General features: G+C 44.5%; 8 protein-coding genes across 8 annotated transcripts; 2 read left to right on the top strand and 6 right to left on the bottom strand.

The window, feature by feature from the left end:
• Positions 1 to 5,876: 5,876 nt before the first annotated feature.
• Positions 5,877 to 7,532, bottom strand: MRS44_017286 (uncharacterized protein; the record flags this gene model as incomplete). Its single annotated transcript, XM_065617744.1, has 1 exon — positions 5,877 to 7,532. The coding sequence occupies one exon, from the start codon at positions 7,530 to 7,532 to the stop codon at positions 5,877 to 5,879; it is 1,656 nt and encodes a 551-aa protein (XP_065473816.1).
• Positions 7,533 to 9,989: 2,457 nt separating this feature from the next.
• On the bottom strand, positions 9,990 to 15,328 carry MRS44_017287 (uncharacterized protein; the record flags this gene model as incomplete). The annotated part of the gene is made up of 2 exons (XM_065617745.1): positions 9,990 to 13,569; positions 13,626 to 15,328. The coding sequence occupies 2 exons, from the start codon at positions 15,326 to 15,328 to the stop codon at positions 9,990 to 9,992; spliced, it is 5,283 nt and encodes a 1,760-aa protein (XP_065473817.1).
• A 909-nt stretch (positions 15,329 to 16,237) lies between these two features.
• Positions 16,238 to 17,357, bottom strand: MRS44_017288 (uncharacterized protein; the record flags this gene model as incomplete). Its single annotated transcript, XM_046271747.2, has 2 exons — positions 16,238 to 16,978; positions 17,031 to 17,357. The coding sequence occupies 2 exons, from the start codon at positions 17,355 to 17,357 to the stop codon at positions 16,238 to 16,240; spliced, it is 1,068 nt and encodes a 355-aa protein (XP_046125042.1).
• A 528-nt stretch (positions 17,358 to 17,885) lies between these two features.
• On the bottom strand, positions 17,886 to 19,506 carry MRS44_017289 (uncharacterized protein; the record flags this gene model as incomplete). Its single annotated transcript, XM_065617746.1, has 3 exons — positions 17,886 to 18,131; positions 18,182 to 19,010; positions 19,484 to 19,506. 3 exons carry the CDS (start codon positions 19,504 to 19,506, stop codon positions 17,886 to 17,888), a joined length of 1,098 nt encoding a protein of 365 aa, XP_065473818.1.
• Positions 19,507 to 20,386: 880 nt separating this feature from the next.
• Positions 20,387 to 22,140, top strand: MRS44_017290 (uncharacterized protein; the record flags this gene model as incomplete). Its single annotated transcript, XM_046272398.2, has 3 exons — positions 20,387 to 20,492; positions 20,541 to 20,916; positions 20,967 to 22,140. The coding sequence occupies 3 exons, from the start codon at positions 20,387 to 20,389 to the stop codon at positions 22,138 to 22,140; spliced, it is 1,656 nt and encodes a 551-aa protein (XP_046125040.2).
• Positions 22,141 to 22,887: 747 nt separating this feature from the next.
• On the bottom strand, positions 22,888 to 23,622 carry MRS44_017291 (uncharacterized protein; the record flags this gene model as incomplete). Its single annotated transcript, XM_065617747.1, has 1 exon — positions 22,888 to 23,622. The coding sequence occupies one exon, from the start codon at positions 23,620 to 23,622 to the stop codon at positions 22,888 to 22,890; it is 735 nt and encodes a 244-aa protein (XP_065473819.1).
• A 402-nt stretch (positions 23,623 to 24,024) lies between these two features.
• On the bottom strand, positions 24,025 to 25,278 carry MRS44_017292 (uncharacterized protein; the record flags this gene model as incomplete). Its single annotated transcript, XM_046282860.2, has 1 exon — positions 24,025 to 25,278. The coding sequence occupies one exon, from the start codon at positions 25,276 to 25,278 to the stop codon at positions 24,025 to 24,027; it is 1,254 nt and encodes a 417-aa protein (XP_046125038.2).
• A 1,973-nt stretch (positions 25,279 to 27,251) lies between these two features.
• MRS44_017293 (uncharacterized protein) lies at positions 27,252 to 27,647 on the top strand (the record flags this gene model as incomplete). The annotated part of the gene is made up of 1 exon (XM_046284392.2): positions 27,252 to 27,647. The coding sequence occupies one exon, from the start codon at positions 27,252 to 27,254 to the stop codon at positions 27,645 to 27,647; it is 396 nt and encodes a 131-aa protein (XP_046125037.2).
• Between the last annotated feature and the right edge of the window lie 215 nt (positions 27,648 to 27,862).

The raw sequence follows: 27,862 nt of genomic DNA on the forward strand, positions 1-27,862 counted from the left end.
TGTGAAACCAGATACACGACCCCAAAGTACGGGCCGCGTTTCATATCCAGTCGCACGAACCTAGTGATATGCGACAGTTCGCATCTCCCAGAAGCCCCACACTCCCTCGTCTGCTGCTTTATCTCGCCTCGCTTGACTCTGTGTGATAGGCCTGCTTGAAGGCCAATGTCGCACTGAGCGTGCTAAAAGGATCAAGGGTCAGGTAAACGATAATGAGCAGCAGCAGTATGTTAATTGGTTGTTGTCTGAGGTTATCTCTGGTGCGGGGTACTCCATCCCGCAGAATTACTTAAAGCATACGGCTAGATTACTAACGCACTTATTTCCTGAGGCCGTGAAGATCATGCCTACCCTGCGACAGCCAATTTCTCCAAGTGTTTAGCATCCTATCTTCAGCAGCTAAAGTATGGTCTGCCAGCTTAAGGCTGGTTATTGTTAGTATCGCCAGGTTTGGCCGCTAAATGCTATTGGTTAGTAAGTCATCTAGTCTAGTTTGCTTTAAGTCTCGTCGTGTCTATGAACCTAAATGTATGTATATATGTATATTTTTCGTCCGGGGGGCCATGAGGCCCCAGAAGTCTCCTAAGGGAGCACAGGACGTGCTGAGCTAAGGGTCTATCTACAATCTAATTACATCATGCGAAGACACTTTCTGCAAGAAGCGACAGAAGACCACACTATCTAGCATATCATCAGCACAAAAGGCGCATCGTTTCGAGCCTGCTACCCGTCAGTGGGATGGTCAGGCGCGGCTAGTAAAAGGTAGCAGTAGGACGAAGCCTATGACTAAGATGGCTATAGCAGAGCCATGGGCATGGCAGCTCAAGGCTGCCTCTGGTGGGTATGGGTAGGTGGAGGGCGTCGCGACGCTCTCTACCTGGCCGAGCCCAGGTAATAAGAAAGATAATAAAAGGAAAAAAGAGAGGTTAAAAGAGAGAAGAGGTTAATCGCGCCTTAAGTCAGCCACGTCTAGTAATAAGGGCAGATCTTTCTAAAGAAGGCGCTTACTTTTAATAGCTTAATAAACTTAGTAAAGTCTTTTCTTATAGCGAAGTTGACTGCCCTATTCGGGGAAGGGACCAGCCTCATGTTGCATATGCCTCTACCCAGATTGTCACAAGAGTGCACCACGAGAGTCAGAGTGGTGTTACAGATCTGTTGCAGGTTCGGCGGGTCTCGTATCACAGCCTCGTCTCGTCGAATATAATGAGGACGAGGAAGGACGAAGACGAAGAGACAGAGTTGAATCAATCACTAATCGATTCTCCATCTTAAGATTATCATTCATCTTGACTTACCACCCTCGTATCCGACACCTCATCCGGTAGCGCAGCGGTACCTTTCTATAGTAAAAGATATAATCCGGTGCTTTGCGTTAGTTATATAAGTAGACTAATTATACTTTACTATAGTTAAACCTTTTATAGTAGGCGGCAAAATCCCCGTAAAGGGACCTTACTATAAGTAAATAATATAAGACTATACACAGGAGTAATAGCTCTAGCGGGTAAGCTATTATCGCCTTAAGATTTAATCTCTTTTAACTACTTAGGGGAGGCAAAAAACTACTAGGCTTTAAATACTTCTTTTAGTTTCTACCTCGCGATTCTTTATAGGTAGGCTAGCATAAGTTAAGCGCCCTTAGGCTTAGGCAGTAAGTATATTACTTTTACTAATTTATTAACTTATTTATTACTAGGGATATTAATATGACCCGGTACTTAGTGCACCTAGGTAGCCCTATAGGATACTATTAAGGACTAAAACTTAAGAAAGACTTTCTAGGAGGAGTCTAATAGTATACCCCATAGGCATATAATAGTAGCGAGGTTATCTAGGTAGATAAAGATATATCGGGTTACTAATTCTTATAGGTTTAAGGCAGCTTTTAAGCCTTCTAATACCTTTATGGCTTTGGCATTAAAGACCTTAGCCGGTCTAAGTTAACCTAATCCATTAAAGACCGAGAGGCTATTTTAGTAGATAGTAAAGCTATAGCTAGCGGCTCCGTCCGAGGACAAAGAGCTATCTAAGTATACGACTAGGGTAAGTGGGTTAAGTATCTAGGCCCAATGAAGGAAGGCTCTAGCCATCTCTTCTTTCAATGCTATCTATAGCGGCGTCATTTGCTCATCGCTAAAGCGTTACTAGATGAGCTTTAGTCATGCGCAGGGTGCGAGGAGCTCGTTATTAGATATCACAAGTGTAAGGCGACCAAGTCAGTGGCAAGGTATGGAAGAAGGAGGAACATTCTATAAGAGATCATGCCTATACATAAACAGTTATTCCCCTACTGCACATTTAAAAGGAATAAAGCAATCTAAATCTTCTTATTTCAATACTTGTCGGCGCGTCGAAGATATATCCTAAAGCTGCTCTCTGGCGTTACTTAGTATTTTCGTTTAATAAGGTCATAGTATATAGGTTAGCGGGGTAGGCGTATCTAGCTTGCTAGGGGGTAAGCCTTATTAAGCGATTTAAGTCATATAGAGAAGCAGAGCTACTATGCTTCGAGAAGCTAGGTAATTAGTAATATCCCGCTTTCTCGGTAGAGGGTAGTAATAGGTATTATCTTCTAGATAGATAGGATAGCTCTTATAGATTGGTTTATAGCCTCGGTTATTCTCTAGATAAGATACTAGTTACTTAATAGTATATCTTTGGATAGTTAGTTCTACCGCGGCCGGGTTATACCTAGGTACCACGCCTCGGCGCTATGGAGTAGCACTAGCTCAATATATACTCTAATAGCGCTTTATATAGCGCTTAGTAGTAGACTATGTTTTATATTAGCGAGTCCCTATAAGCAATAGGCCACCACCGCTTTTACTTTCGCTGCCTATTTTTTAATATAGACTTAGAATAATAATCTACTATTAAGCTAAAATACCCTAGCTAGCATAGGGGGCTAATTTAGGCTATTTTATAATATTACTATAGCGTATTACTAAAGAGAATCTAAGTTTACTGCGAGAGAAGTATATAACCTCGGTCTTTTTAGGGTTAAAAGAGATACTATTTGCTACGCCCTAGTGGATTATTTCTTTAATAGATATAAACGCCGCAGTGGTAATCTCGTTAACTATATTACCTATAAATAAGATAACTATATCATCTATATAGCCAAAGTGGCTTTAGGGGTTATTTAGATAGTAGATAAGCTTTGTATAAAGTAGAAATAGTATTAGCAATATTAGCGACCCCTAAGGGAGGCTATACTAAAGGGGAGAGGAAGTGGTAATAATATCTTAATATTTAATACGCATAGATCAGCCGCCCATAAAAGATCTAGCCTATTAGGCTAGATAATTAGGCTAGCCTTATTCACATAGGCGCAAAACTAGCCTATTATATATAATAGTATTAAACGCGCCTTAGATATCTATTATAACTAATATAGCTACCTTATTATATATAAATACTTCTTTAATATCATAGATTAAGGCAGTTACTATCATAGCCTAATAAAATACTCACTATATAACTAAGGAAGACTTTACTATTACTTACTAATTAGGACGCGATTATTATTAAGACCTAAGTAATTATAATAATTACTTTATAATTACCTATAATTACTTATATAATTACTCTAATTAATATCCTAGGGATAGAGATTAAGAAGGACCCCTTAAGTATATAAAGTATACTTATTATATTTTTTTATATAATAGCTATCTTAGTTATTAATATAACTTAGTTATATTTAATACTTTTAAGTATATTATTAGATATAATTGATACCTTATTTAAGGTAATATAATATTCTCCTCTATTAATATAAACCTAGTATAATTAATTTATCTCTTAAGAATATATATAATTATTATATATTAATAGCTCTTATTTAAAGGATTATTTATATTACCTTAAATAATATTAAATATAATAATTACTTAAGTAATTCTTATTAATAACTATTAATAGGTCTTACTAATTAATTATCTACCTATACTTACTATATTAATCTAAGATAACCTTAATAATAATAAAGAAATAAATAAAATATCTAGCTCTAATAGTAATAATAAAAATAAATAGCTTAGAGCTTAAATTATTACTATAAATATAGAGATAAATATACTCTATAAAAATATAAAAAAAATAATTAATTCTTAATATAATTAAAATATATAATACTTAAATAATATCTAGATAATTAATAACCTTATTATTATTACTATAAGGGGTAATGATATAAGAGAAATTCTTAAGCTAAACCTATTAAAACCCTTTAATAAAACTATCCATAAGTTACTTATATTCCTTACCTAACTAAGGGCCTTTATATAATATTACCTAATATAGTTTATTATAAAAACTAATAAGGTCTAATATGCTATAAGATAATTAATTAAATATATTACCGCTTAGTTTAAATTAACCCTAAGGGAATACCTTATAATTCTATTTACTAGCCTCTCGCCGCGAACTAATAATATCTACTTAAATTATAATACCTTTAAAGCTATACTCTAATAAGCCTTTAGAATAATTAATAAGAAAAAATAAATTAAAAAAGAAATTAAATCCCTTAGATAAACCTAATTAATATCTAAATATAAAATGAGGTATTTTTAGCTTACCTTAAAGCTTAACTAAGATTAATAACCCCTAATATTATTCTTCTTTAATAAACTTAAGAAAGAGGTCTAAATAGAATTTTATAAAGAAAATTAACTTAATAACCTTATTAATTATATTAATAAGGTAATTAAGATTAATAATTAATAATTTTTATAGAAAAAACTATAAAACCCTAAGTTTAATAGCAATAAGGCTAATACTTTATGCTTTAATATTAACTAAGATAAGAAAAAAAAATATACCTCTTATAGCATTAAAGCTAGCCTTATAATACTTAGAGCTATATAGAAAGGTAAATAAGATTATTATAATCTTAAATATTACTATTACTATAAGATAAATTATATTAAAAAGGTCTATTATAAGAAATAGCGGGATATTAAGGAAAGGCGCTATTAGCTAAATTAATAATAAGCCCTTCTAGAAGGTAAGAGATATATAAATATAATTTATTAGGCCTAATAAGAGGATAATAAATAATAAACTATAACTTAATTAATTAAACTTATTATAATATCGCGAAGTAGATATAATATATTAATAAGATAAGATTAAGATAAATATAAATAAGAACTAAATAAGAGAGTAGCTTATAGCTAAGTAAGATATACTAAGAAGTAATTAAAAGAAACCTAAGATATATTATAATAATTACTCCCTGAATTAATAAAGTAAGGAAACCCTATACTAGATATAATAAATAGTAAGAAAGTTATTATTATAATTATAAAGAAACTTAAATAAAAAAAAGAAGTAATACTAATAAGGTAAGAATAATAAATACCTCTAATATTAGCTAAATAAGTAGACTATAAGGAAATTATTATAGAAGGCTTTAACTATAAGAAATAAATCATAGGATATAATAAATAGTTATTATTACTATTTATTATGTATTAAAGGGACTACTAGTAAGATAACCCTATGAAATATAACTATAGCCTATGCCTATAATACTAAATTAAAATATTATAAAATTATAATAAGATATATAAATAATAAGAATAAGAATATTATAATAAGCTATAATATATAGACTAAATTACGAGAGAAAATAATAAAAGCCTTAGCTAAACCTAATTTAAATATAATGCTAGGAAGCTATAAAAGGAGCTATATAAAATATGCTCTTAATAGAAGTATTAAAAAAGTAATAAAGAGCTATAAAAAGAAAAAAAACTAACGTACATGATAAGCTTATGTCCCAGATAAGTATATGTCCCAAAAATCTTTGCCCTTTATGATAGAAATCGCTATAAAAACACCACAAACCATTTGATCAATTAAAACTACTCACTATACTCTTCCCCAGATGTCTCAATCACTACCTGACAGGTCCTTGCATTATGTCCGGGCTTGCCGCAGACACCACAATGCCGAACTCCCGGTCGCGCCGACCTTCCTTGACCACCACTTCTCGACGATTCGGCCACTACCTGCGCATCAACATCCATTTGATCAATTGCCTGCCTTCCTTCCTCTACTGTCATCACGCCTCTTTTCTGTAGTCGGGTCCTTTTTGCCCTCCGGCGCCGGCTTAGTATCTCATTCGCCTGTTCAAGGTCTTTGACCCTAGCCTCGAGTAAGGCAAGCTTATGCATAACTATCTTTGTTCCCTTAGAAGAAGACCGTATAGCTTCTAGAATTGACTCTGGAGAGCTACTTTTGTGCCTTTTAACTCGTGTCTCAAGGTATTCAGACTGAGATTGGGCCTCAAGCACGGTCTTTGGGGTCTTTGAGACCCAAGGGGTCGACGGTTCAGCCACCTCCTCAGCCGGCGTTGGAGTCCGTAGCTGCACATCAAGCTTCGAGACCACACTTTCCGGGTCAAGAGGAACAAGCCCGGCTCCTCTGAAGGCTGACTTGATATTTTTTTCCGTCATAGTGGCCTGAAATGCGGCGTGGAAGGCCGGAAAGAACTCGGTCTTTGAAACGTGGGTTATAGAGCATCTGATCAGATGCTCTATTTCTCGACCGTAAGCATTCTTAAGCACGCTAAAGCACCCGACGTCAAGTGGCTGAAGCAGATGAGACGAATGAGGTGGCATACAAAGCCTGATGATCTTGTTCTCCTCGCAATATCTCTCGAATTCGATAGAGTGGTGACTTTCGTGGCCATCGAGGATTAGAAGACGATAGCGACTATTTGATCGCTTAGCTGTGCACCGATCAAAGTGCTTTAGCCACTCGAGCCCGGTCTCGTTATCGGTCCAGCCATTTTGGGTCGTCGCAATAGCCCAATCGCCCGGGAGGTTACTTTCTCGGTACCAGTTGGCGAGGTGATATTGGCCCGCACCGATGATGAACGGCGGGATCGCTTGGCCATCCGCATTAATCGCCTGGATGACCGTAATCCATTCTCGGTTTCCAGGCTGCACCGATTTTGGCTTTCCACGCCTATCTGTGCCTGTGACAACCATTCCGCTCTGAATTATGCCCATCATAAAGCCAGTCTCGTCAACGTTATAGATATCATCTAATCGGACGCCGTACTTCGCGATTGTGTTCGCTACAAGCGTAAACCAGTTACGGATAATGGTTGGATCTTCGCACTTGGCTCTCTGGTAGTCGTATTTCCGAAAAAAACGCGTCTTGAGGTCTGGGTGCCGCTTGATGAAGTTGGAAGCCCAGCGCTTGCCGACGGGTAGCGAGTCGCGGTCGGCGAGCAATCTGTTAGCCATTTCTTCAACACCACGCAGTCGCGGGGGAAATCCTCGCGAATCTAGGTCGAGGATGAACTGAATAATGATCTGTTCCTCTAGATCAGATAGTTTGCGTGATTTAGGAATCCAATCGCGTCGAGATTGCATGCCTTTCTGGCGGCGACCTAGCTTTTTAGGGCAGACATTGTAGATTGATGCAGCGCGTCGGATGCGTAATTTTGGGTTAGTTTGAAGCGCTTGAAGGGCAAGAAGTATATTACCCTCGCTATTGAATTCAGACATGTTTAGTGGTTGAGAATCAATTGATCAAATGGAAGAGAGAGAGATTGAGGGATTTTTGGGACACATACTTGTCTGGGACATAAGCTTATCATGTACGTTAAGCTAAAATTAATTATAGATAATAATTAAATCTTTATATTTAGCTCTCTAATAATTATATTTGTAAAAGAAATATATCTTAAGCTCTAAGTATTACCTAATAAAATTTAAAGCCTAATATATATTAACTAATAATATATCGCGGTTAATTAATAATTAATTAATTATTTCTTTTATATTATATAGCTAAGAGAGAAATCCTTATAAATCTAAGTTAAAAATAAAGTAAATAAGGATCTATTCCTCTAAATTAGATAACTTATATAATTTAGGGATAATATTAGCTTAGGCTTAGATGCCCTTTTATTAACGCTATAGCATTATTAGGTTAACTATATAGATCGCTATAGTATATTAGAGCTTTAATTTTAGGTTATTTTAAAGGGCCTAAAGGGTAAGAAGTATTCTAGCTTTATAATTAGACTATAATATACTAGGTGGTTAAGAATTAATTAATTGAATAGAGAAGGTATAGGTTAAGGGATTTTTATTTTACTCGCTTATCTATTTTATTTACTTATTATATATATTAGTATTTTTATTATTATATTAAAAAAAGATTAAGATTTTTATTATACTTAATTAATTATTATATTTATTATATATATATATTATAATTAAGAGATTAAGTAATTAATTAAATATTTTATTATTTATATTTTAAAAACTAAGTTTTTTTTAAGCTTTTATATTACTTATTAAGTTATTATAATTATAAAAAATAATAAAAGAGGTTTTAAAAAATATAATATATTTCTTTAGACCTTAAAAGTATTATATTAAAGCTTAATATATAGCTATATACTTTAATGCCCTTAGAGAAAAAAACTAATTATTTTAACCCTTAGGTATTAAAGACCTTAAGGATAATCCTTAAAGTAAGCTTTTAATTTAAATATCTTAAAAAATAACTTAAAAAATATTAAAATAGCTCTCTAGAGTTTATTTTTAAACCTCTTATATTATTAACTAAGGGAATAAAAGTCATAATATATAAGATAACCTTATTAAAGTCTAAGATTAAGAACTTTAAATAATTAAATAAGGCTCTAAATAAGTGGTATAAAATATAAAAAACTTATTAATAAGATAAAAAAAAATTAATTATAAATAAGGTAAGGTAAGTAATTAATTAAATAGATATTAATATATAAATATAAGCTAAATTATTATAAAATAATAATTAAGATAAGTTAATATAATTAAAGAAAAGCTATTATAAAATATATAATAAGGCTAATTATAATAAAAGAATATATTAAATTATTATTAAGTGTGACGGTCAAGGTTCCCAACGTAGTAAACCGTAACCTGCTTGGGTTTATGTTGGCAGTTGCAACGGGGCGTGGCGTACTGAGTATAGGGTGGCGAATCACGTCTGATAATGTCAAGAAGTATTCTTGAGTAATCAAGTTGTATTGAAAGCTAGAGAACTAGATTGACAGGAAATGTGCGAATGAGGGACTCTATATACTACATCTCTTTGTACGGGAGCGACATTGAAAAGTCGCTCCTTCTTCGAGGGAGCGACATCAGAAAGTCGCTCCTGGGTGTTGGAGCGAAACGGGTGGTCGCTCCTTTTGTGATTGGTTGCTTTCCTGGGGGTCACGTGCAAGGGCAGTGGCGAGTTCTCGTGTGACGGGGGTTGTAACACGATGTCCCCTCTCCCATGGTCTTGTCCTCAAGGCCTGTTATTCGGTTTTGTTTCCCTTGTTGGTTGGTGCCTCGTCCTTTTATCTTCCCTCCTTTCCGTGATTATAACAGGATGACAGATAGTACCTCGAAACGTCGTAGCAGACAGCGCACCGCTGTTTCCGATCGCAAGGAAAGTGAAAACTCGGCGCTTTGCGCTTTTATTGATTTGAACGGGGTTTCTGCTGATATGCCTTGCACTCGTTGCTTCCGCGCGAAAATCCCTTGTCTGATGACGGAAGACGATTCCCATCGTTGCAAAGAATGCATTCGTCAACGGAAAGCATGTGACGGGGTCTTGGTGGCGAGTTCCTGTCAGCCTTCGCGCCGTTTTGCGTCTTCTGATGCTCAATTGTTTCTTAGTGACGCGGCTGCTGGAACAGCAGAAAAAGCTAGAGGCAGACGAGGAGGCGGCCGGGAATGCGTTGATCGGTCTTCAAGCTCAGTTGTCTGTGTTGCAGACGCAAGTATCTGAGGCGGTGAGCCGGTTGGCTCGGATTCGGCGTATGCGGAATAAGGTGAAGGAGCGTAGCTCCGAATTGTTCCGTCGCGGGATGCAGGAGGCGGAAGATTTAGATGAATTGGAGCGTCTTGAGACGGAGGAGCGTCAGGGTGCTGAGGCGGGTTCCCTGGATGCTGCTCAGCTTCCACCGGATGTGTTGGATACTATCGATTGGAATTCTTTGGGCTTTTCCGCTGGTTTCGACGCGGTGGTTGGTGAAAGTTCTTCAGCAAACGTTGGGCATTGATGAGGTGTTTGGCTGGCTCCCAGGTGTTTTCGGCGTCGGTGTACCCTTTCCACTTGATCAGGTATTCCAATCGATTTCCCTTTTCCTCGTTTTTTCGTGCATTGAGGATTTTTTCTGGCTCGTATTCTCGTTCGTCTTCAACTTCCATGTCGTCGTCGTAGCCTGTATCGACCTTGATTGTTCCTTCTGCTGATTCAAGTAATGAAATGTTAAAGACTGGATGGAGCTTGACCTTCGGTGGCAAGTCCAATTTGTAGGTGTTGTCTGAGAGCTTCTTGAGAATTTTGAATGGTCCGAGGTATTTGAAGTCGAGTTTTTTGCTTGGGCGCTTTGTTTCGATGTTTTTTGTGGATAGGTAGACCATGTCTCCCTCCGAAAAAGTCGGTCCTTCCGATCTTTTCTGGTCGTAGTAGCGCTTCATCCGTTCTCGCACGAACTCGAGTTCTGCCCTCAGTTCCGCGTGTAGTTCTCTCAATTTGTCCGCTTCGACGATTGCTTTGACGTTTTGGATTCCATTGTATGAGTCTTTATACGGGTCCGGTGTGTAACCAAATAATGCGTAAGCTGGTGTGGTCTTGGTGCTTTCTTGCAGCGAGGTGTTGTAAGCGAACTGAGCCATAGGCAGCAGTTTCGCCCAATTGTTCTGCTCGTAGTTGATGTAACATCGTAGGTATGTCTCCACAATCTGGTTGACTCGTTCCGTCTGTCCGTCTACCTGGGGTCGGTAGGCCGTTGACATTCGTGGGTGCAGTCCTAGTTGAGCCATGAGGCCTTTCCAGAACTTAGAATCCAATGTTGATCCTCTGTCAGAGATGATTTCGTCAGGCATTCCGTGTATGCTAACGATATTTCGCATGAATATGTAGGCAAGTTGTTCGGAATCCGTCTGTTCGTTGAATGGTAGAAAATAGGAAAACTTCGTTAATCGGTCAACGATTACGAGTATGCTGTCGTAGTGTACTCCTGTAGCGGGGTCTTCTGATATCGGTAATTTGGTAATGAAATCCATAGTGATCGACTGCCAAGGTCGCTCTGCGACTTCCAATGGCTTGAGCTTGCCGTAAGGTTTGTGTCGTCGTGCTTTGGTGCGTGCACACAAGTCACATCGTTGTAGTACCGTTCTTACCACGTTTTTCATTTTCGGGAATTCATAGGTTCGTTGGAGTCGTTCCATCATCTTGGCTACTCCGGGATGTCCGTGCAATCTGTGTTCATGGATGTGTTTGACCAGAGCTTCTTGAAGGTGCGTTGGTACTTGCATTTTCCCCGTTTTGTCTTCTTCTGGGATGTCCTGGTTGTGTTCGTAGATCCCATGGAATAGTTCTCCTTCCGTGATCTTGTCGATGAAGGCGATTCTTCGAGTTTCCATGAGTTTTGCCTGCTGGATGTAGGTTACTTGTCGTTGTTCATAGTGACCTTCTGGTGTCTGATGCAAGATTTGATCTTGCACAATAACTTGTTCTGTCTTGAAATCACTTCGTCGGCTGATAGCATCAGCTCGTCCGTTCTCTGATCCTTTCCTGTGGATGATGACATAGTCGAATTCAGAGAGGTATTCAGCGTATCTGAGTTGTCTTCCGCTGAGTTTTTGTGTCGTTGCAAAATGGGATATATTCTTGTGGTCTGTGTAGACCTTGACCTTGTACTGACTTCCTAGGAGGTAATGTCGAAATTCTTTGAAAGCATTGACAATTGCAAGAAATTCTTTGTCGTAGATAGGGTAGTTGAGCTCGGCTCCATGTAGTTTTCGTGAATAGAAGGCTATTGGATGTAGCTTGCCGTTCTCATCTCGTTGTCCAACTTGGGCCCCTAATGCATAGTCTGAAGCATCAGTTTCTAGTTCGACTTCTTTGGTGGGGTCGAATGTGGCTAGAACAGGTTCTTTCAGGATTGCGTCCTTGAGTGCTTGGAACGCTTCTTCTGCCTTTGGGGTCCAGATGAATCTTGTCTCCTTCTTTGTGAGTTCAGTCAATGGTATTGCGATTTTCCCAAAGTTGCGTATAAACCTTCGGTAGTAGTTTGCGAATCCTATGAAGGATTGCACTTCCTTGAGGTTCTTCGGCCGTGGCCAATCTCTGACGGCCGCTATCTTCTTGGGGTCCATTCGGATTTCGTTCGGGCTGATGATGTGTCCCAAGAATTCTACTTCGTGCGTGTGGAATGTGCTTTTCTCGGGTTCGACGAGTAGGTTTGCGTCTTGGAGTGCCTTGAGCACTTTATGGACGTGTTCCGTGTGTTCTTCTTCTGTTTCCGAAAAGATTAGGATGTCGTCCAGATAGCATACCACAAAGTCGTCGAGATGTTCCCTCAGCACGTGGTTGATCATTCGTTGAAATGCCGCTGGTGCGTTCGTCAAGCCAAAGGGCATGACTGCGTATTCGAACAGTCCGAATTTCGTTCGAAATGCTGTTTTCCATTCATCTCCTTCCTTGATACGGATAAGGTTGTAAGCTCCCTTGAGATCTAGAGCTGTAAACCATTTCTTGTTGTGTAGTCTGTCTCGTAGTTCCGTGACTAGAGGCAACGGCGTTCGATCCTTGAGGGTGATGTCGTTGAGTTGCCGATAGTCGATAACGAGTCTGAGTTTTCCATTCTTCTTGGGTACAAACATGACTGGGTATCCTGCCGAGGACTTGGAGATTCGGATGTATCCCTTTCTCAGCATGTCTTGGAGGTATTCCTTCAGCGTTCGTAGTTCCACTTCGTTGAGGTTGTAGATGGGGTAGAACTTTGGTTTTGTTCCAACCTTTAGCTCTATTTCGAGGTCCCATTCGCTGTGTTCTGGTAGTCCGGTTTCCAGTTCTTCTTCGAACAGCTTCCGATAGATTCGGTACTGCAAGGGTATGTGCTTGAGCCTTTCTTGTTTGTCGGTTGGTGTGTGTCCTTCTTCGAAAGCTTTCTTCTGAAGCTCGAGGACTTTATCCATTTGCTTGAGTTTGCGTTTGACGAAAGCAATGGTTCTTCTAGTGCGGTTTGCTTCCTTTCTCGCACTGATATGTCGTGTCCCTTTGGGTGGTGAGGAGGTTCTTTCCTCATGCCATTCTTCTCCGTCGTCGTCGGTAGAAGGTTGAGATCTCAATTCATCGTTTGACTCGTCGTCATCGTTGGAGAGTGCGTCGTCCCACTGTCGCACCTGGCCAGTTCTCCAATCGATCCATGGGTTGTACTTGTGCAGCCATTTGTAACCTAGGACCAAATCGTGGCTCATGGCAATCACATCAAACGTGATTCCTTGATTTCTTTCATCGATTTGGACTTTGAGGTGATCAATCTCTCGGTCTACTCGTCCTCCATTCGAGGTAAACGGTTGTCCTTCCAGGTTCTCGGCCCTATACGGTTTCTTCTTGTACTTCCATCTGAGTCCAAGTTCGTTGACCACTTCGGGGTCCATGTAGTTCTCTTCTGCACCGCTGTCTACCAAAGCGTTATACTCCCTTCCGCGTATTCGTACTGAGAGGTTGAATGACTTCTGTCGTCGTCCGGGTTTTTCTGCACTTCTGAGTGCCTTTGTAGGGAGTTCTCCCCTGATTCCGCCCCCCTGCGGCCCTCCTACAGGTGGCGTTCGTCGTTTGGGTTCCCGAGTGTTGCATTGTCTCTCGATAGTCGTCGTCGTTCCTGTCGAGACTTCCTGCTCTCTCCTTGAAGGGTTCGTTCCATCAAGAATCGGAATTCTTTACTTGTGACTCCTTCCGTGTCCGACAGATATTCTGAATCTTGTTCGGACTGTCCCTTGGAGTCGTTTTCGGGGTATCCTTGTTCGCATTCCTGGCTCCTCCACGGTAGTCGTTGCTCGTAGAGATCAGGGTCGTTTTCTTCGTCACTAGTTTCAAGATATTTTTCCACTGGAGTCTTTCGTGCCATGGCTACCGTACGCGTTCGTGAAGAACCGAGTTCCTTGGTAGGTTTCGGGAAGATAGCATTGACTACTTTTTCGTCCAAGTGGTCGATGCATTTGTCGTCATAGCAATGTATCCACCCGAGACTCTTGTGGTTAGGCTTGGTCGTTCTGATTGCTCGAGGTTCCTCTTCGTTGTCCTGGTTCTGGACTATGTTAACCTGTTTCTTACCTTGATTCCTTGGCTTCTTCGACCGTTCGCAGTTAGACGAATAATGCCCATACTCGTCGCAATTGTAGCATTTGATCTTGCTGATGTCTCTCGGTTTCCTCTCTCTACCTTTCTGAACGTTCCCCATGTTCATGGGTCCTGGTTCGGTGCCGTGAGAGGTGTCAGGCTGTCTCTTTTGTCCCTGGTTGGACTGGTTCTTAGCCTTGTCTTGAAGGTGGTTGTAGTTCCCCTTCTTCTCCTGGCGTCTTGCGAAGTTTCGATTGTCGATCTTGACTGCCGTTTCCATGTAGTTATCCAATGTCATCATAGCCTTGTCGATCTTGCAGAGTTCGTCCTTAACATCTTCCTTGAGACCCCGATAGAACCTATCCTTGAAGTATGTCTCATCCCAAGGTATCCTGGAGGCTATCTGAAGGAAGTTGGCGACATATTCAGATGCAGCCTTTGTTTGCTTCAGTCTCATCAGTCGATCAGTGGCCGCCTGTACTTCATCCACTTCCCCGAAGACTTTCTTCATCCTATCTTCGAAAGTGTCGTAGTCTCGAAAGATTTTCATGGTCACATCATTCGGGCTTCCTCGGACGTAATCACTCAGGAATGGTTCGAACCATCCTAGCGCGCTTCCGGTGAGGCAGCTTCCAGCGAATTTGACACGGTTTTCGTGCTTGAAGAATTGCGTGGGATAGTAGTGAAAATAGGTGCGTAGCTCCGTCAGGAATGTTTTGAGCTTCTTCTGGTCTCCGTCAAACTTGGTTGGTTTGTGAGGCTTGATGATTTCTCCGAGATCTTTCCCTCCATTGGCCTGGTTGGCAAGACTTTCGATGGTGTTGATTTGTTCGTTCCTGTGTCGGTTCCGTTCTTCATAGGTTCCGACGAGCTTGTCGACCTGTTCCTGCAGGCTCTTGTTATTGTTCCGGAGCCTTTCGGTTTCTTCCGCCTGCTGTGCCTTGCTAAGCTCGAAGTGGGCGAGGTTTCTTTCTTCGATCTCCTTCATTCTTTCAATGGCTCCGTGCTGACTTTCGACCACCGTCATGAGGCTCTTGACACGCTCATGTAAGACTCGGATTCTTTTGTCATCGTCTTCATCTGAATCGGACATTCGGACAATGTCTTCTTCATGATCCTTCGGTGGGGAGTCCTGAGGCTGCATTCCCTTGGAGGATTCTCCGGTAGTACCTTTGACAGGCATGTTGTCGAAACTTCGTTATTGCTCAGCGTGACGCGGCGTGCAACTGAACAAGAGCTTTCAACGTGTGACGGTCAAGGTTCCCAACGTAGTAAACCGTAACCTGCTTGGGTTTATGTTGGCAGTTGCAACGGGGCGTGGCGTACTGAGTATAGGGTGGCGAATCACGTCTGATAATGTCAAGAAGTATTCTTGAGTAATCAAGTTGTATTGAAAGCTAGAGAACTAGATTGACAGGAAATGTGCGAATGAGGGACTCTATATACTACATCTCTTTGTACGGGAGCGACATTGAAAAGTCGCTCCTTCTTCGAGGGAGCGACATCAGAAAGTCGCTCCTGGGTGTTGGAGCGAAACGGGTGGTCGCTCCTTTTGTGATTGGTTGCTTTCCTGGGGGTCACGTGCAAGGGCAGTGGCGAGTTCTCGTGTGACGGGGGTTGTAACATTAAGTTATATAAGAAAAAATAAAGTAATTAAATTTAATTAATTAAGTACTTTATAATATTTTTATCTTAAATCTTATCTTAAAGGTTAAGATTTTTAGCCTATTTACTTATCTAGCTTACTTACTTATTATATATATTACTATAAATAAAAATAAGTTAAGCTATAAATACTAATATAATAGCTAGAATAATACTAATAAGCACTCCTAGGAAAGAGGTAGAGATAAATATATATTATAAGATAGTAAAGTTAATTAATAAAACCTAAGTTGTAAAAGTAGATACTAAGGGCTAAGACTGCGCTAACTCAGAGCATAAACTTAATAAGACAAAGGCTATAAGTGATGCGGAAGCCCTAATTGAAATTGAATTATTTCCTGTGAATGCCAAGTGATCAAATCTATCTAATTTCTACCCAAGTACCTCTATGCCTATCGATCATGGTTGGACTTTTGCGTGCTTCTGCTTACAGTCTGGCCATTTGGAGCTGATCGCCGTTCTTGTCAAATGAAATCTTATGTCCAGTAATCATTGACTGTTGCAGCGCCGCGCCGATCCGTACTGCTGTGACTGCCGTCGTCAAATTAACAGGTACTGGCTTATCTTCCAACACACAATCTGTGAACTCAATGGCCTCGGTCGTAAAGGCAGCGCGGAAACGACCCCAATAGTTCTGCGGAAGCTCATGTCGAATCCCCCCCGGCTCGTAGATCCGCACATGGTTATCGGTCGGAACGATGTTGACAGTCAGTTTGCCTTTGGTGCCAATAATCTCTGTTGAGTCTTCTTGGCCGGCTGCCATCATGCGGGACGCATATAGGTACGCGATCCGGCCGTCATAGAACTCAACCACACCAACAGCATTATCACGGTCATTATACTGTCGAAGATCTGGTTCAACAGCCGTGATGCCCACGGCGTGGACTGATCTAACCTTTGAGTCCTCACCAAAGAACCACAAGGCCAGATCAATGTCGTGGATGCTGCAATCCACAAATATGCCGCCTGAAAACTGCGCGTAGGCAACAAAGAAGCCTGAAGGGTCTAGAACGTCGCAGGTCTGGCTTCGAAGGACAGATGGGCGTCCAATCAGTCCTGACTGCATCTTCTGGTAGGCATCGCGGTAGGAGGAATCGAAGCGGCGAGAAAAGCCACACATGACCTTTAGATGGGGACGGGCGGCGGCAGCGTCGACAACAGATTGAGACTGGAAGCGGCTGTTAGTATCTAGAGGATCAGGTTGGTAGATCTTAGCTCACAACTTCAACCGTAGTCCCGAGAGGCTTCTCGCAGAGGACATGTTTGCCTGCAGCAATTGCAGCGTTTGCTTGCTCGGCATGAACTGCGGTAGCAGAGGCAACACAGATAGCATCCAGACCCTGGTGAGCTATCATGTCGGCATAGTTCTCGTAAACAGCTACGCCATGGGGAGCGAGGTTCTCAGTCGCCCACTGACGCTCGGCCACGTCTGGACTGCTGACAGCCACAAGGGTGGCCCGGGGCACGTTCTGGTGAAAGTTGAGGGCATGTCGCTTGCCCATACGACCGAGACCCGCGACTCCAACTTGCAGCTTTCGGGGGGGCATTGTGAATGTTGGAAGATGAAGAACTTGAGCAGTCCGCTTTCGATCAAAGGACATTCTATAGGTTTAAATGGCTGCGATGGCAGACGGCCTGATGGAAGGTCGGTCCATTCATTGTGCACCAAATGTTCGTGACTCTTCAACATCCGCCACTAGAGAAGCGGCTTGTCCAATTGCCAACGTGAAGTTTCCAAGGTCACCCCAACCGCGGCCCGCAGCTAGCCTCATGGCGGGGGCATTACTCTGGGGCACTGATTCGGGGGAAATTGCCCCGATTGGAGACACGGTAAAACGCTACGAATAAAATTGCCCCAAGCAGTTTCAACATGGGCCGGCCCAGCCCCTTGCCCATGAACAACCCATGGCCAGCACCCACATTAAGATGGGGTAGAGATACACACAGGACTGATTTGGCTGTAGCTCTCACCTTATTATTCCTGTTTTTTCTCACTACCCCACAAGTCATTGCACCTGTACATGTCGAACATCTTGGCAAACCCCAGACAAAATTGGTACATCTAGGCAACTACATCATGAATCCGTTGCAGCATCCCACCCCCAGGCTTTCTTCAAGTGTGCCTGTGCCGCGGCAGTGGGCCACGAGTGCTCAGCCTCGGCCAAGATCAACACGTCCAACAGCGCCCTCTGATCCTTGGCTGTGGTGAATCGATCCCCACACGCCGTAATCCCCATACATGCGGTAAACATTGCAGGCCGGGTAGCCTTGTTGGAAAGAGCAGTACCACAGAGCTCTCGGACTTGTGTCCGAATGTCATCCTAATCATGTGATATTAGACTACGCGGGGGTGATGAGCGGAACCACTTACATCGATCCTCTTCCGAGCTTGTCGAGCGGATGGCCCGATTCGTGGTGCTCTGTCATCGTGACACATGAGCAGAATCCTCGCAAAGATACTGTGTACAAGGCCAATTACTGTGGAGTCAGTGACTTTCCTTGATGGAAGCGGTGTTGACATACCGACAGCATGGTTGAGATACGCGATGTATGGAAACACCTCGCCCATACTCTTATTGGGTTCACTATAGGCTATTGGCAGCCATGACACTGGTCGAGCCCGCAACCAAGCCTGATCGTAATTGATCAAGTCCTGATACTCGTTCTTATTACGCCCACCAACTCCAAAACAGTAGTTTATGACCTCTGCGCAATGAATGATGATGCGATTTGCCCACGTATCGTCATCCGCGGGAGAGAATGATCGGTCGATGAATAGGTGGTCGAGCTTGATCTTGACGGGTCTCTGGCCGACAAAGCTCATGTAAATCTCTTGTCTAAGTCCAATCCAGAACGAAGCTTGGCGAAGACTACTTGGATACGTAGATGTATTGGGCGTGTTCATGAACAGCTGAATGCCTAGGAGGTGGCCTTCGTGGTCTGTGCCAATCAGGGGAACATCGAGTTCTTCAAGGGTCCGCAAGAGTATTGTCGCGGCCAACAAGTCGTCGTTTGTCAGCGCTGAAGAATCGCTCGAGACGGTCGTCAGATGTTTGAGGCATTCTTGGTGGTACCTGTCGGCGGCATAGGGATCGTATTGCGCGGTAAGACTGAGATGTCGAGAAGAGAGGGCAAAGATGGCGTTGAGAAGAGTTGGGCAAGTTGCGGCGCGTGAAGGAACGACAATAGCAAAGTGGCGCCTACAGTCACAGAGATCAAACTCCAATAGTCAGCACAGATGGTACCTCGATATGAACGACCTTGCTTACCCAGGTGCACATGTAATCTCGGTAATACTCCATCAACCGGACTTCATGAGGTTTGGTAAGTGGAAAGACGTTACCAGCCTCGACGTTGGCCAGCCCTAGCAAAGAACTCTGTGGGACCGTTGTGAAACTGCAGTCGACTCCATGTCCTGGAACGTTATGTGAGACGGCTGCAGGGGTCAAACGTAACTCTCTCGAACTATTCACGAGCTCCGCATCAACGTCAGCCTCGAACTGGCCTGCACTTGGATCGAGACCCGCCGGCGAGTCACCAAGAGATATCTCTTGATGGCCAATCTGCCACGGACTCTCGGACAAATACTGGGCCTCAACATCTTGCGTCTCGTCCACAAACCGTACTTTCGGGTGGTTAGTAAACAATAGCTCCAAGGACCTTGACAACTTACACCGCCGCGGACACTGGACCCATGTCTGATCCTCCTTGGGTGACCTGTAAGAAATCTCAACTCAACATGACCTGTCTGAACGTGGGGGAGTGGATCCTACTCGGTTGAATGCTTGAAGCGAAAAGTGGGCGCTGTCGAGCAGACTTTGCCTGTCGAAGCGCACCGGCGACAGGCCCGGGATTGTTCGCCTTCTCCCCAGACGCACTTCAGATGCTGCGTCTTGCAGGCCTGCGATTGTCAGACTGGAGCCAACATAACCACCACACGTTCATCCACTGGACTGAGTCATCATAGCCAGGGAGGGTCGAGGTCGTCGGTGGGGGGAAACGGGCAAAGTTCCCGGTGGACTCACTAGACAAGCTGCCGACATGTTTTACCTCAATTACTCCACGTATAACCTGAGGTCAGTCTTGACACAGGGCAGGTGGCCCCGACTATATCATAAGTGTGTGGCGGCGTTGTCAGGAGACAACGGCCCGAATATCGGTTCCAAGGTCCAGATTTTTCAAAAGAGGGGAAAGGTCCCGGCCCCACAGGAATGTCCAAGCTCATAGCCCCGTGAAAAGGTCAACAATCCCGATAATTCTCCACTCACACGTCACCACGGAAAACACCCCACAAACTGACTCGCGTAACCCCAAATTCTGAACCCCAGACCCCATGTTTTCCCCCATGGAACCGTGGAGAAGGAGGAGTAGTCTAATTCGTGAGTCTCGATTGGCTGTTGAAACCTAGTGCACTGGCTCGGGCGAAAGCCGTTGATCAGAGGGCATTGACCAAGGATCGAAACTATAAAAGACCTTGTTCTGGCCACATTCTGAGGCATCATCTCTACAGCCTTGCACCTGCACATCTCCCCTGCTTCTTTCATTATCTACCTCCTTCACCTCGCCAATCTCCATCATGGTCGGCAAACTTGACCCAGTCAAGGGGAAGCGCGATGACTATGACATCGCAATGGAGGAGCATGTTAGCATGAACATGACCGTGGAGCCCTATGGCCCGTCAGGTAGGGAACTCGAAGTCTTGAACTTTCAGAGCTGACATTTTGTTGCAGGCTTCCGTGGCCTCTTCTCCTCTCCCTATGTTGCCATGTGCGCTGCCTTCTCTGCCATCGGTGGCCTCCTATTCGGCTATGACCAAGGAGTAATCAGCGTCACGCTTGTCATGGCCCATTTCCTCGATCGATTCCCCGAAGTCGGAAACGACGCACCAGGCGCAGGCTTTAAGAAGGGCCTTATGACGGCCATGATCACATTAGGTGCCTTCATAGGAGCTATCAACCAGGGATGGATCGCCGACTGGATATCTCGCAAGCGATCTCTTATGGTTGCTGTTGTTGTCTTTGTAATCGGTTCGGCCATTCAGACCGGTGCTATTGATTATACTATGCTTGTCATCGGCCGGTTCATTGGCGGCATAGGCATTGGACAGTGAGTTCACAGTATATCCTTCTTGGCTCTAACATCTACTAACTTTTTAGGCTCTCCATGGCTGTTCCACTATATATCTCTGAAATTTCGCCCCCAGAGATCCGAGGTTCTCTCCTTGTCTTCGAGGAGCTATCGATTGTTATCGGAATTGTTGTCGCATTTTGGATCACTTATGGAACCAAAGATATGACCAGTCATTCGTCGTGGCAGCTTCCATTCCTTTTGCAAATCCTCCCTGGCCTTCTTCTTGGATTCGGCGCAATCTTCCTCCCTTATTCGCCACGCTGGCTCGCATCCAAAGACCGGGAGGACGAAGCCTTAGACAGCCTTGCGAAACTGCGAGCCCTCCCCAAAACCGACCCCCGAGTCCAGCGTGAATGGATGGATATCATCGCCGAGGCACGATTCCAGGCTGGAATTCTCCGAGAGAGGCACCCTCGGCTCACTCAGCGCACCGATTATGCTAGCAAGATTCGACTAGAGCTTGTTAGCTGGGCAGACTGCCTTAAACCTGGATGCTGGCGCCGTACGCTCGTTGGTGCGGGTATTATGTTCTTCCAACAATTTTCTGGAATTAACGCCCTGATTTATTACTCTCCTACGCTCTTTGGCACCATGGGCCTCGACTCTGAGATGCAGCTTATCATGTCAGGTGTCCTCAATGTCACACAGCTGGTCGGTGTCTTCTCGAGCTTGTGGACACTTGATCGATTTGGTCGTCGAACTATCCTGCTTACTGGCAGCTTCCTGATGTTTGTCCCACATCTTATTATTGCTGTCTTGGTGGGCAAGTTTTCACATGACTGGCCAAGCTATACTGCTGAGGGCTGGACAAGTGTCACATTCCTGCTCTTCTATATGCTTGCCTTTGGTGCCTCGTGGGGACCCGTCCCTTGGGCCATGCCAGCCGAGGTCTTCCCATCAAGTCTACGTGCCAAGGGTGTGGCCATTTCGACATGTTCAAACTGGATCAACAACTTCATTATCGGTCTCATCACACCCCCGCTCGTTCAAAAGACTGGCTTTGGGGCTTATGTTTTCTTCGCTGTGTTCTGCCTATTGTCTCTGGTTTGGGTTTGGTTCTGTGTGCCGGAGACCAATGGTAAGACTTTGGAAGAGATGGATGAGGTTTTCAATGATAGAAGCGGTGTGGAAGATATTACAAAGAAGGAGCGTACTCTTCGCGAGGTATATGACGAGAAGGTAGCTCGAGACGCAGCTTGAATGCGACATTTCGGGCTATCCTTAACCAGGCTTGACTGTGGAATACACTACAATCCCACCTCTTGAGGGTTAGCAATACGCAACGCCCCTTTACAATCCCATCAAGAACTAGATTTTAGATTATCCTTACCACGATTGAACATTCCTTTCATACTCTTTGGAAATTTCCTTTTCCAGCCACCTAATCACTATATCTATTGCTTGGTGTATCTTTACAATGACGGACGGTGCGTCAGCCATGGGTGCCGCGACAGCTAGGCTCTCAATCCACAAACAGAGGTCTTCACAGATCAGGTTGATGTATCCAGTCATTCATCAGTGAAGAGCTGGATTAAAGGGGTTATAGATAAGTCAGGGGAGATTTGCAGTTGCCTCAATGCGGCAGGCATTGTCTAGGTATTGAGCCACGGTTCGGCTACCGAACCAATGATCATTCGGGAGAAGAACGAAGATGTTGACAGAGTCATGAACGTCAACTACAAGGGAGTTGTCTATTGAACTCGTGAACAGATCAAAGCCATGCTCTACATGCCCAAAGTCAGCACCCAAGTAATGTCAACGTTACCAGCCTTTCTTGCCCGTTGCATATCCCCCGGGGGGGGGTACACATGGTCTTCTGGTAGAGGATTCGATATAGTGGAGGCACTCCCCTCCGCACACATATATCGCCGGGATCGTCACGTCGATCGTAAGCGTCGAATTTGATGTACATGCCAGTGATCGCAGCCGTTTGAGATATGCCAGGTTCTAAACGGATAGCTGCGCCTCTGCTTCCGTTTTGGAGCTCCCCGGGGTCTTGGTCTCAATGTTGACAGCGATGGGTTGGTCTTGCACAGGCTCGTAGGATGTGTGGTTGATGGAGACGGATCTGTTGACCTTGTTGCGCTTCTTCGCTAGACTCATAGTATCCCCTCCTGCCAGAGTGAGGTAATAGTCAACCATCTTGGCCTGCATGTAATCGCCCACTTCGAGCTTTGGGATGTAAGCCTTGCTGATGGACGCGAGTGACGTCGTATTGCCAGATCTGGCCGGCGAAGTAGTCCAGAACAAAGTCCAGCAGTGGCTCATGCGCGCGAGAGTTCTACCCTGCCTCTGAAAAGTGTTCCCGTTTGCATTCCCTAGTGTTGGTGACCACCTTGGACAAGGCTTCCAACTCCCTGTCTGCCCTCCACGGTCAGAGTGCTGCCGAGGTCGCCCATTGCTCTGCGCCATAGAAGATTGCCTACTCCTCCGCCAGTTGTTTCGAAAAGTTGCTGCCAGGCGCGAACGCAGAGACTGCCGTTGGGTTCGCTTCGAAGGACAAAGAATTCCATTTTGGCCGTGTCCCTTCTCATTGAACCACGCCCTTGGCCCAATCTCATCGACATTGGCCAGTATTTTGACAAATGTCATGACAATTTGAGGGTTTTTAGCGATAGCTAACTTGAGTGGTGTCCGACCGGCGATAGCTTCGTAGTAAAGAGGCTCTGGGCCTTTGAACATGGGAAGCTTGGTAAATTTCCTAAAAGATTTGCATAGCGAACTGGAATTTTGCTATCAGGGTTGGGTTTACAGGCGTCATATTCGAAGTCAAGAAGTGGTTTGAATAGATCTGGTCGATTCTCAGCTCAGTACGTTAGATCTGGCCCTTCAGATATGTCACTCTCTTCAAGGGAACTTAGTTGTTGGCAAAGAGACATTTCGTACGATGGAAGTTTGAGCCCGACTATGGCAAACTACGTCACAGATGACATGGAACGTTGCTGGCGAAGATGATTTGATTGTGGTTTAACGATATACTTGAGTATACCTGTTGAGGACGAAAGTCCTAGGTGCTCAACGAAAGTTAGAAGAGAAGATAAGAATCCTCCACTGCCCATCCAAAGGTCCAAGCACACTCGGCCTCTAACCCTGCTGAACCTCACGTCCAGTGGGACCAAAGTTATGAATCTGCTTGTCCTCAACACCAACAGCAATGAACTCGTTTCCAACATTGAAAATATAGAACGCCTGGTCGATGCCTGGGACTAGGGGCTTGCGTAGTGTAACCGCCCCGACGAGCTGTTGGTACCCTCCCTTTCGGAGGATGGAAAAGGCCTGATGAATCTCCAAGGGCACAGGCCAGGAAATGACGTAGTCTCCTACAAATGGAGACTGGATGACGTCGACTGGGCCGAAAGACCCCCAGCCGTTGGACTGGATAATTGCTGTCCTATTCCCGTCGAGACTCGCCACGATGCGGTTGTTGACAAGACCCCACTCATTCTCAACCGGCTCGGTCGTCGCGGGCGTGGCATCAATTTCGTACAACTTGGCATCGGGGAATTGCTGCTTGATTATGTTGAAGCCAATGTTGACGAACCCATCCCACGACAGGGGAAGGCTGGCATCGTTCTTCTTGGTAGCAGCAACCTTGGAGCCGTTGGAGGAACCATTGGCAGGGGAAACGGAGAAAGAAGCAAGGGGCTTGGCCTGTGTGGCATCGTTGGGTGGCACAATGCTCACGTCGTAGACCACGCGGTACATGAAGGGGGGGTTGGACTGGCCGACGAAGACGCCTACCTCGGTGGCGCCGACCTGTTGGGAGGTGAAGTTCCACTCAATGTTGCCATTATCGATTCCAGCGTTAATCAGGCTGATGTAGTTCCTATCAAAGGCAACGTTGACGGTTCCCCCCTGACCTTTGAACGAATCGGACTGCTTGAGGGTGAAGGTCTGCCCGAGCCCCGTGACGATCTCCGAATTGCCGGATACAACCTTGACCTCGGGGATGTTAGGTGGAGCCTCGCCGTCTGGAGCGGCTTGGCTCTCCTGGCGGCCATCCTTGAGGAGTGGGTGGATGGGGATGACCCAGCTCTTCTTGTTCTCGGTGTTCACGATCACGGTGTTGGAGGGGAACACACGACTAGGGAGCTGGATGTTGAAGCCCTGGGTGATGGAGTAGGGCGACTCCTTGTTGATGATGGGACCGACCCAGCCTTGCAGCTGAAAGAGGAGTCCACCCGTGAACGGTAGGCGGTGGAAGGTGATGTCCCGGGTGATGTCTACGTGCTTGCCGGAGGCCTTGAGGAAGAGCGTCTCGGTGTCGTTGTCGTAGAGAGCGCTGATGCTGTCAGCTGCGATGAGCTGAAGGTGGGTGAGAGGGGCTTGGGCTGGCATGATGAAGTGGAAGAAATGGATGTTGGGTGTGGTTTGTGAGATTGTTTGATGATTGTTGATGTGCTGATGTAGGGTGATGGAGGAGGAGAGTTATCGCCTGGGCTCGTGGCCCTTTATAGCAAGAAGAACCGGGTCTGCTGATACTAGAAACACGGTAGAGCGCGTTCTGCCCTACGGTTTTGCAAGGAATGATTGAGAGCACCAGCTTTCACCTGGAATTCTGCCTTCCAAAGGCGAATACAAGGTCGTCCGCTCAATGCGCAAAGGCTTGCAAAAGTCTAAACATCTTGAGAACATCGTACGACACTGGCTTTGCCATTCCAACTTATCACATTTCCTGGCCGGCGAATTTGGCCACTCATACTTTGCCCTATCGTTTGCATGTGATTTCACATTTGACAGCATGGAACAGGGCTGAGTAAAGTGTGCATCATTGGTGTGGCTTTGGGTCGCATAATACCCGCGCCCGCTTACGAAATCGCCGCCTACATGCCACTTGATATTTGTTGCATCACATACTCAAACGTTGGGACATTAATAATAAGCCGGCTAATCTTTGGGAAGTCTCAGGCCGTATTATTCATGATGATGCAGCTAGGTATGACTCTTTTACTGCAGGCAGCAGAAGGGTGAAAAAAAAGCCACTATGTTAGCATTGGGTCATGATGCTATGATGGGTTAACAATTTGTTATAGTTAGAGCTCGGCCCTTGATGGGTTAACTGAGCCACAAGACCGCCCCTGATAGAACAAGATGCATTATACTTAGACAGATACAGGCTAGACTGTGTGCATGGTTGAAAGCCTCACTGGGAAAAAGCCTCAGCTAACCATGAATGTATTATCGTAGTTTGCCATCTGAATCTCTTAAACCAAAACAAGGAGGATCCTTTTCTGGCATCGGATGGTATCGGTTAGTCGCTGGTTCGAAGATGGTTCATATAACCTCTGTCCCGTTGGTATAGAAACCGTGGGAAAGGTGCCACCGGGCGTGGAGCCACTACTCATGGTAAAGACGGTTTAGAGATTGCATGGAAGAAGGATTAAAAATCTGGTCGTTGCAATGTGATCTAGGACTCCCTCCACTCGTACAATATATGTCGCAAGTTGGGATTGACACTTTGGATGATGCAAGCTGATCTGGGTATTGTGACGCGGTCTATTTCTAGCGTATCACAGGCTTCGCCAAATCCAAGGTAGTTTGGAGATGTATCTAGAGTTATTCGGAATGAAGGTCTTCGAGGTCAGGGTTGCCTGGTATACCAGGTCCTGGGTTGAGGTTTGCCACGGGGTGTGCTTCATAGGTGCCCAGTGATGTATGGAATGAGGTTCTTTGGCGGGCCGTTGAGGAACCTGCTGAAAAAGATCCCAGGCCCCTCGAAGTCCAAAGGCTTTCCTCGCACTGGCTGCTTGGGAACGGCGGCTGAAACCGAGTAGGCATAGAACCTGAACCTAAACCTGAGCCCCAAACCATTGAGACGGAGCAAAAATAATCTTAAAACAATTTACTGGTTGATATTATGGCATTGCATGTCGCAATGGACTGAGAGAAGCCTGGTTCTGGCCTAGTCCAACGTTTGATGCATCTCATGCGACAAAGCGCGCTTCAGAAAGTGAAGGCGACCAGGAAGCTGTCAAACCACGGAAGAATTTTCCCACGCAAGCCCCGCGCGTCAGAAAAGACTGGGGGCAAACCGTAACCGATCCCTGTCACGTCCGCGTTTTGAGTCTCCCTCAGCAAATGCAAGCAATACACGGACACAGTGGCATAAAACGTTGCGCAGGCGACAAGACTTTGATCAGCTATTTCTTTCTCGCACTTCAATTCGGTTTCTCAACTACTCTGGCAGTAGCATCTTGACTTTGACTTTGGATACTCTTTGTTTGTTTCTCAATTGTTCTTCCAAGCTGTGCTTTTCTTCTCATCCCTCCAAGTTGCCTCATTCTGTCAGGCACCACTCGACTTCCACCACAATGAAGGTATCTGCTTACACAGTAGTGTTCCTAACCGGAATGGCCATGGCGATGCCGCTACCGCAGCTCGGAAGCCTCTTGGGTATCGGCAACAGCGACACCATCTCCCAGCTGGAAGAAACCTTCGATCGGAACAACCCCAACGGCACGCCCGCGGCCCCAGGCGACCCTGCTGATCTCAATGGCGATGGCGTCATCAACTTGTTCGAGGCCGGGGCGCAAGTCAGCAAGCGATCAAAGGAGAAGCGCCAAACCGGCAACGACATCATTTCCCAGCTTCAGGGAACTTTCAACCGGGACAATCCCAATGGCACACCTGCCGCTCCGGGTGACCCTGCTGATCTCAACGGCGACGGAGTCATCAACTTCTTCGAGGCTGGTGCCCAGGCTGGCTAGGTGAACTAACCCCCACAAAACCATTGCCAGTGTTTTCAAGGACTAACAACTAATCGGTGCTCCAGAACCTTTCATTTCATTCAAGACATCATACCCTTTCTTTCCCAGCAGCTAATACTGATGCTCCCCCTTTGAGCCGTCATCAGCTATGAACGGAGCTAGGCTGACCTAAAGTAGCAGCAGACGTCTCTGAAAACTGCTATAGCTAAAGGGTA

Source organism: Fusarium solani (assembly GCF_023522795.1).
Source record: "Fusarium solani strain SB1 chromosome Unknown bctg00000013, whole genome shotgun sequence".
Taxonomy (NCBI): domain Eukaryota; kingdom Fungi; phylum Ascomycota; class Sordariomycetes; order Hypocreales; family Nectriaceae; genus Fusarium; species Fusarium solani.